The sequence below is a fragment of the Panulirus ornatus genome, chromosome 45 (genome assembly GCF_036320965.1).
Source record: "Panulirus ornatus isolate Po-2019 chromosome 45, ASM3632096v1, whole genome shotgun sequence".
NCBI classification, from domain to species: domain Eukaryota; kingdom Metazoa; phylum Arthropoda; class Malacostraca; order Decapoda; family Palinuridae; genus Panulirus; species Panulirus ornatus.
Genome location: NC_092268.1, coordinates 7856966 through 7866965, shown reverse-complemented (window position 1 = coordinate 7866965; position 10000 = coordinate 7856966). Strand labels below are relative to the sequence as shown.

Here is a 10000-nt window from a genome sequence, read left to right as displayed (position 1 = left end):
CCACACCACTTGGTCAAGGACGAGAACTGAGATAAAAGAGAGACACCGACTCATATCTCCCCCCAAAGAGGACCTTGAGGGCCACGTCGTGTGAAGACCTGGCCCTGAATGTGGCCACATCATGAGGACCTGGTGTACGAGGCCACATCATGAGGACCTGGTGGACTGAGGCCATCTCATGAGGGACCTGGTGGACTGAGGCCACATCATGAGGGACCTGGTGGACTGAGGCCACATCATGAGGACCTGGTGGACTGAGGCCACATCATGAGGACCTGGTGGACTGAGGCCACACCATGAGGGACCTGGTGGACTGAGGCCACATCATGAGGGACCTGGTGGACTGAGGCCACATCATGACCTGCTGGACGAGGCAACATCATGAGGGACCTGGTGGACTGAGGCCACATCATGAGGACCTTGTGGACGAGGCCACATCATGAGGACCTGGTGGACTGAGGCCACATCATGAGGGACCTGGTGGACGAGGCCACATCATGAGGACCTGGTGGACTGAGGCCACATCATGAGGACCTGGTGGACTGAGGCCACATCATGAGGACCTGGTGGACTGAGGCCACACATGAGGACCTGGTGGACTGAGGCCACATCATGAGGGACCTGGTGGACTGAGGCCACATCATGATGACCTGGTGGACGAGGCACATCATAGGACTGTGACTGAGCCCATCTGAGGGCTGGTGGACGAGGCCACATCATGAGGGACCTGGTGGACTGAGGCCACATCATGAGGGACCTTGTGGACGAGGCCACATCATGAGGACCTGGTGGACTGAGGCCACATCATGAGGACCTGGTGGACGAGGCCACATCATGAGGACCTGGTGGACTGAGGCCACCTCATTAAAAACCACACATCTTCGTCCTTAGTTCCCTGGTGTGTGTGTGTGGTGTGTGTGTGTGTACGCCTCCTGTGAGATTACCTCCAACGGTTCAACACCTACATGGGTCTCCTTTCACAAGATATCTCTAAAAAAAAGTAAGATATCTCTAAAAAAAGATATCTAAATAAGAAGATATCTCTAAATAAAGATATCTCTAAAAATGAGGAGACATAAGTAAGACTGATGGGCATTGAGAACTGACTTATCTTTTCCCTAAACAATAATAATAACAATAACATTATGTCACCCACACAGACACACACACCCACATACATACACACACACACATAAACACATACATACACCACACAGACACACACACACACTGGGAAATAACCATTTCTCTTACACTGTTTCATGTTTGTTTATGTAACAATGTACTACCATTTCCCTATGTTTATAACGAACTAAGTATCACATGTTTCTGGTGCCAGTGTGTACATAACGAAGTTGGCCTCGTGCTTACGGTAAATGTAACCAAATAACGTGTTTTGTGTTTACACTGAAAAATGTGACCTGCTGATTCTGGTGTTTAAGACAATAATATAATAATAATAATAATAATAATAATAATAATAATAATAAAAACTAATAATAATAATAAATCATAATAATTTATACCACTACTAATAATAATAAACAATAATAATAATAATAATAATAATAAAAATAATAAAACTAATAATAATAACGAGTAAATGTGAATAAGAGCAAGGTTATTAGGTACAGTAGGGTTGAGGGTCAAGTCAATTGGGAGGTAAGTTTGAATGGAGAAAAACTGGAGGAAGTGAAGTGTTTTAGATATCTGGGAGTGGATCTGGCAGCGGATGGAACCATGGAAGCGGAAGTGGATCATAGGGTGGGGGAGGGGGCGAAAATTCTGGGAGCCTTGAAGAATGTGTGGAAGTCGAGAACATTATCTCGGAAAGCAAAAATGGGTATGTTTGAAGGAATAGTGGTTCCAACAATGTTGTATGGTTGCGAGGCATGGGCTATGGATAGAGTTGTGCGCAGGAGGATGGATGTGCTGGAAATGAGATGTTTGAGGACAATGTGTGGTGTGAGGTGGTTTGATCGAGTAAGTAACGTAAGGGTAAGAGAGATGTGTGGAAATAAAAAGAGCGTGGTTGAGAGAGCAGAAGAGGGTGTTTTGAAATGGTTTGGTCATATGGAGAGAATGAGTGAGGAAAGATTGACCAAGAGGATATATGTGTCGGAGGTGGAGGGAACGAGGAGAAGAGGGAGACCAAATTGGAGGTGGAAAGATGGAGTGAAAAAGATTTTGTGTGATCGGGGCCTGAACATGCAGGAGGGTGAAAGGAGGGCAAGGAATAGAGTGAATTGGAGCGATGTGGTATACAGGGGTTGACGTGCTGTCAGTGGATTGAATCAAGGCATGTGAAGCGTCTGGGGTAAACCATGGAAAGCTGTGTAGGTATGTATATTTGCGTGTGTGGACGTATGTATATACATGTGTATGGGGGGGGTTGGGCCATTTCTTTCGTCTGTTTCCTTGCGCTACCTCGCAAACGCGGGAGACAGCGAGAAAAAAAAAATATAATAAATCATAATTTATTCTACTACTACTACTACTACTACTAATAATAATAATAATAATAATAAACAATAATAATAATAATAACGCCCACGTCGCCTTATTTAAATTCTCAAGGTAACTGGTGGAAAATGCTTACAGAAAACATGTATACCACTGAAGAGACTCAAAAAGAGATCAGCCCTTTTATAAATAAAAAAAAATAAGTGAATGTGGCGCTCTGATAAATGGATTCTGGTGAACGCCTTGAGAGAATCACACATAAAAATACATTCAGTTATAAATGCTAGTGACGTCATCACAGACTTCCTCCATCCAGCTGGTCATAAAAATACGTTCAGCTATGAATGCTGGTGACGTCATCACACCTCACCTACCCCCAGCTGATCCAGCGACGGTTGCCGATGAGGGATTACGTCCACCAATTTTGACCCGAAGGACAGGGTGACCTAATGTCCCTCCCCCCCCCCCCCCGCCACCCAGTGTGACCTTGTACGAATGAATGATCCGTATGATGTAGCATGACCTAGTGACCCCAGTGTGACCTATAATGACCTAGTACGACCTAATTGCCCACCTGTGACCTGGTACGGCCTACTGACCTCCGTGTGACCTAGTATGACCCAATTGCCCACCTATGACCTGGTACGGCATACTGACCTCCGTGTGACCTAGTATGACCCAATAACCCAAGTGTGACTTGGACAGACTCTTGTTACCCGTGTGTGACCTGGGGAGATTAATGTGACCCCTGCGTGAACTGAAAAGACCCCATGACACTTATGAGACCTGGATAGACTACGTGCCCTAGACCATGACCCCGTATGACCCAGAAAGACTAAGCCAGACTCTGACCTGAATAACTACGTGACCCAGATGTGTGACCCGAGTGACCTGGATCACTACGTGACCCAGATGTGACCCGAGTGACCTGGATCACTAGGTGACCCCCTGGTGTGTGTGACCTGAGACAACGTGACCCCCTCCCCCCTGTGTGACCCGGCAAGACCATATGTGACCTCCCCCCCCCCCCCGTCCATGATAAAACGTATGCAAATCTTCCCTCACAAGATAAGCTGCTCCACACGCGCGTGTGTAGTAAGCTTATGGTCGGCTTACCTGGCTTAAGCTGACGTTAGACACACACACACACACACACACACACACATACACACACACACACGCACACACACATACATACATACACACGAACACACATACACACACACACACACACATACACGCACACACACATACACACACACACACGCAGACACACACACACACATACATACATACACACGAACACACATACACACACACACACAGACACGCACACAACACACACACACGCACACAAACACACACACACACACACACACACACACAACACACACACACGCACACACAGACACACATACACACACACACACACACACACAACACACACACACGCACACAAACACACACACACATACACACACACACACACAACACAACACACACACACACACACACACACACACACACAAACACACACACACACACACACACACACACACACACACACAACACACACAACACACACACACACACACACACACACACACACACACACACACACAACACACACACACACACACACACACACACAACATACACACACACACACAGTACACACCACAACAACACAGAACAGCCCTCAATTTCTAGGTCAGAGGAGATGCAGAACTTTTGAACTTCATCATCAGAGAAATGAACTTATAAAATTGGGACGAAGGATGTTGTGTGTGTGTTTGTGTGTGTGTGTGTGTGTGTGTGTGTGTGTGTGTGTGTGTGTGACATACACCGGGGGATAACATAAATGCACTACACATGACGCCATTACCCGTCGAAGAAAAAGGGGGTAAAATAGAGACGAAAACATTATAACATTATAAACATTATAACGGCTCATCCCCGTGTGTGTGTGTGTGTCTGGTGGTCGCCACACACAAACTACAGGAAGCAGCTACAGCAGCGTTGACAACACGTACGACCGAGGGTAGCCAACACCACACACAAAGAGGAAAGAAAAAAGAAAATAACAAGGGTGATATAGGGGGGTCAACGAGGTGGATGGACATGTGGAAGTGCTGGTGGCAGAGACGGCAGGGGAGAGAAAGACGTGTGGTGTCAGGACGGTGGGTGGGTTCAACTGACACCAGGCAGTCAGGGTGGTGGCAGGGTGACACACACGGGTGGTGATGTCAACGTGTGGTGGCAGCGCCCGGTTGGCATCCAATGTGAGTTAGGAGCGTCAGGGAGGTGTTGGCAGGGGCGGTGGTGGTAGGTAGAGGTGTTGGCAGGGGCAGCGGCGGTGGCAGGCAGAGGCGTTGGTGGTGGCCAGAAGTGTTGGCAGGGCGGTGATGGTGGCCAGAAGTGTTGGCAGGGGCGATGTGGTGGTGCTGGAAGTGTTGGCAGGTGCGGTAGCGGTGGTGGCTGGAAGTGTTGGCAGGGGCGGTGGTGGTGGCTGGCAGGTAGCAGGTGTTGGCAGGGGCGGGGGTGGTGGTGGCAGGCAGGTAGAAGTGTTGGCGGTGGTGGTGGCAGGTAGGCAGAGGTGTTGGCTGGCCAGGATGTTGGCCCTAACTTCTGAGGTCTGTCAATCACTGGGGCCGGTAACAACACCATAACAACGACCCCCCCTTCCCCCCAATTACATTAACAACCCCCCCCCTTCCCCCCCAAGTGTGGGCAGATGGGGGGGTTGGGGTGTGTGTTGACCTGTATACTACACACCCTCCCTTCCTACAACCCCCCTCCCCCTTTATCCACCCCACAGCACGGGCAACCGAGGGCCTTAAGGGTTGATGAACAGCTGGGTTGACTGTGGACACCACTGCCACAACCGGGATTCGAACCCAGGCACTCGAACCCTGGGCGGCGGCCTGTGGAGCAGTTACACCAGACGGTACAATGTGAAGGTACAGACGGTACATGTGAAGGTTACATACGGTACATGAGAAGGTACAGACGGTACATGTAAAAGGTACATACGGTACATGAAAAGGTACACCAGGCGGTACATGTGAAGGTTACATACGGTACATGAGAAGGTACAGACGGTACACGTGATGGTACGTACCTCAAGCATAAGGTGTGTGAACTCCTCGTTGGAGAGAAACGATGGTTTCCAGTCCTCTCGTATCTCGTGGGTTTGGGATCTCACGGAAATCTCTGTGGACACCAGACACACCATATTAACACTTGTATAACATTAACAACATGTTAACACATCAGCTTAATAACCATATACATTATATATATATATATATATATATATATATATATATATATATATATATATATATATACATATAACATTGACATGTTAATATAACACATCAGGTTAATAACCATATAAATTTTTTTTTTTTTTTTTTGCCGGTCTCCCGCGTTTGCGAGGTAGCGCAAGGAAACAGACGAAAGAAATGGCCCAACCCACCCCCATACACATGTATATACATACGTCCACACACGCAAATATACATACCTACACAGCTTTCCATGGTTTACCCCAGACGCTTCACATGCCTTGATTCAATCCACTGACAGCACGTCAACCCCGGTATACCACATCGCTCCAATTCACTCTATTCCTTGCCCTCCTTTCACCCTCCTGCATGTTCAGGCCCCGATCACACAAAATCTTTTTCACTCCATCTTTCCACCTCCAATTTGGTCTCCCTCTTCTCCTCGTTCCCTCCACCTCCGACACATATATCCTCTTGGTCAATCTTTCCTCACTCATTCTCTCCATGTGCCCAAACCACTTCAAAACACCCTCTTCTGCTCTCTCAACCACGCTCTTTTTATTTCCACACATCTCTCTTACCCTTACGCTACTTACTCGATCAAACCACCTCACACCACACATTGTCCTCAAACATCTCATTTCCAGCACATCCATCCTCCTGCGCACAACTCTATCCATAGCCCACGCCTCGCACCATACAACATTGTTGGAACCACTATTCCTTCAAACATACCCATTTTTGCTTTCCGAGATAATGTTCTCGACTTCCACACATTCTTCAAGGCCCCCAGAATTTTCGCCCCCTCCCCCACCCTATGATCCACTTCCGCTTCCATGGTTCCATCCGCTGACAGATCCACTCCCAGATATCTAAAACACTTCACTTCCTCCAGTTTTTCTCCATTCAAACTCACCTCCCAATTGACTTGACCCTCAACCCTACTGTACCTAATAACCTTGCTCTTATTCACATTTACTCTTAACTTTCTTCTTCCACACACTTTACCAAACTCAGTCACCAGCTATATATAATATATATATAAGCCAGCAGGAAGGTTACGGGAAAAGGAAAAGAGGTCGATGATAACCGACCTTCCCCTAAGGCTAAAAGGTCACTGACCTTTCTGGCCGAGGTCAATGCCCTTCCCCAAAGGTCAAGTGTCGTGTGAGGTTGTACTGACCTTTCTGGTTCTTGAGGAAGGCAATGGTGGCCTTGAGAACTGTGGACTTGTCCATCTTACGGTTACTGGAGGCCACCATGCTGGAGAGCTCGTTAATAAGCAGGTTGAACTGGTCCCGCCGCTTCTTCTCCGACAGGTTACGCGACTTTCTGTGAGAGAAAGAGAGATGATAAGTGGGCATCAGTGCTGATGATGAGAGAGAGAGAGAGAGAGAGAGAGAGAGAGAGAGAGAGAGAGAGAGAGAGAGAAGGAGAAGAGATGATAAGTGGGCATCAGTGAGATGATGATGATGAAGAGGAGAGAGAGAGAGAGAGAGAGAGAGAGAGAGAGAGAGGAGAGAGAGAGAGAGAGAAGAGAGAGGAGAGAGAAGAGAAATGATAAGTGGGCATCAGTGATGATGTGAGAGAGAGAGAGAGAGAGAGAGAGAGAGAGAGAGAGAGAGAGAGAGAGAGAGAGAGAGATGATAAGTGGGCATCAGTGATGATGTGAGAGAGAGAGAGAGAGAGAGAGAGAGAGAGAGAGAGAGAGAGAGAGAGAGAGAGAGAGAGAGAGAGAGAGAGTTGACATGGAAACATGCACCACAATAAATTGGGTCTTATTTCAACAAAACATGCAGACAATGAAACCTAATCACTGAAATGGGTGATAAAGTGACCAAGCTATTCCAAAAAATAAAAAAAAATCAAATCCATCACTTCACTAAACAACCCAGAAACACACACCCGTATGATGGCACAGTTTGTTTAGTTATCCGCGAGTCATGATCAACCGGCACAGTTCCATATTTTCACGCCAGATCTAATACACATCTCCGAAAACGGGGTTTTGGCGTTTTTATTTATCTATTTATTTATTTTTACAACCAGAGGAGGCAAATGATACATAACGTGGCCTCTAGCCTGATATTAAGATATCTTTTTGCCAAATGAGTGATTCCTAGTTGCAAGCCATGGCAATTTACGTTATCAATTAAGTGAATGGATCAAACCAAGTTTATTGAACGATTACATACAAAGTCTGGCTTAGGTAAATACCGTACTCCTGTGCTAAACAAGCAGTCGATACCCACTTTAATCATACAAGACAACTAATATATATATATATTATATATATATATATATATATATATATATATATATATATATATTGAAAGGATCACAATTTTGCGCGTGATCAAGATGTTCCTAGAGTCCACGGGGAAAATGAAACACGAAAAGTTCCCAAGTGCACTTTCGTGTAATAATCACATTATCTCTCTTGGTCTCCCCTGATGATGTGATTATTACACGAAAGTGCACTTGGCAACTTTTCGTGTTTCATTTCCCCCGTGGACTCATAGGATATTATATATATATATATATATATATATATATATATATATATATATAATATATATATATATATATATATTATCCCTGGGGATAGGGGATTAAGAATACTTCCCACGTATTCCCTGCGTGTCGTAGAAGGCGACTAAAAGGGGAGGGAGCGGGGGGCTGGAAATCCTCCCCTCTCTTTTTTTTTTTTTTTAATTTTCCAAAAGAAGGAACAGAGGGGCCAGGTGTGTGTGTGTTGTGTGTGTTGTGTGTGGTGTACGTGGGTGGTGTGTGTGTGGTGTGTGTGTGTGTGTGTGTGTGGTGTGTGTGTGTTGGGGTACGTGGTGGTGTGGTGTGTGTGTGTGTGTGTGTGTGTGTGTGTGTGTGTGTGTGTGTAGTGAGAGTGTAATGGTTTCAAAATTACGTGAAACACTTTATTAAAGAAATGTGTTCATATTTTTTTTTTTTTCGATTGGTGTTTATTAAAACATTTTGGCCCTTACCGTGGAAGCAGAAGGGCGTAAAAACCCTACATGATCAACTACCCACTTCGGTCGTTAGCGACACACACACATCATCCTACGCCAACACTTGCTTAAAAGGCACCGGGTCTAATGAGGCCAGTTTATCCCCCCCCCTTCCCCCCCAATCAGCGCTTTATAACAATCCACTGCGCGCAATGGGGATTTGGGTGTCCAATGGCCATCAAAGCGCGCTTAGCGGCCGCCAGCCAATTAGCTTTGAGAGCGGACTCGGAGGAAGGAGGGGGGGGGTGGATGGGGCCCATTTCCCCACTCCTAACCTACTCTTAACACAGATAATATTACCATGTTCTTGAACCGAACATGTACAGACTTAATCATGTGAGTTCACAACATCTAATTATCTTCCAAGTGGTTTCAAACACTTAAGTAAAATCCACAGGGGAAAAAAAATAAATAAAAAAATGACCATTTCGTCAATACCATTTTCCATCATTAATGTCTCCCAATGTCGCGCCAAACTCCCACCATCTGTCACTCCGACCTGAAAACCGCAGTCGTCAAATCTGTTTCTCACTAAGCTTTTTCATTTACAGGAATGAAAGACGGTGGGGGTCGTACTGTCGTGCGCAAGGGCCGGTGCGTCGTGCGCAAGGGGTCGTACTGTCGTGCTCAAGGGCCGGTGTGTCGTGCGCAAGGGGTCTACGTCGTGCGCAAGGGCCGTGCGTCGTGCGCAAGGGTCGTACTGTCGTGCGCAAGGGCCGGTGCGTCGTGCGCAAGGGTCGTACTGTCGTGCGCAAGGGCCGGTGCGTCGTGCGCCAAGGGTCGTACTGTCGTGCGCAAGGGCCGGTGCGTCGTGCGCAAGGGTCGTACTGTCGTGCGCAAGGGCCGGTGCGTCGTGCGCAAGGGGTCGTACTGTCGTGCGCAAGGGCCGGTGCGTCGTGCGCAAGGGGTCGTACTGTCGTGCGCAAGGGCCGGTGCGTCGTGCGCAAGGGGTCGTACTGTCGTGCGCAAGGGCCGGTGCGTCGTGCGCAAGGGGTCGTACTGTCGTGCGCAAGGGCCGGTGCGTCGTGCGCAAGGGGTCGTACTGTCGTGCGCAAGGGCCGGTGCGTCGTGCGCAAGGGGTCGTACTGTCGTGCGCAAGGGCCAGTGCGTCGTGCGCAAGGGGTCAGTACTGTCGTGCGCAAGGGCGTGCTCGTTGCTAAGGGCTGGTGTGTCGTGCGCAAGGCCGGACCATCGTGCCAAAGGGCCCGTACCGTCAGTGCC

The 10000-nt window shown here is 47.5% G+C and overlaps 1 protein-coding gene across 2 annotated transcripts in view; it reads right to left on the bottom strand.

Annotated features, from left to right (window-relative positions):
* LOC139762905 (uncharacterized) overlaps nt 1–10000 on the bottom strand; it is a 138072-nt gene that overhangs the window by 64598 nt on the left and 63474 nt on the right. For both annotated transcript variants that reach the window (XM_071688147.1, XM_071688146.1), the window contains 2 exons: nt 6937–7085; nt 5585–5676 (listed from right to left, as the gene is read on the bottom strand). In XM_071688147.1, the coding sequence (XP_071544248.1) occupies nt 5585–5676; nt 6937–7085 (241 nt within the window). The remainder of the gene's footprint in view (nt 1–5584; nt 5677–6936; nt 7086–10000) is intronic.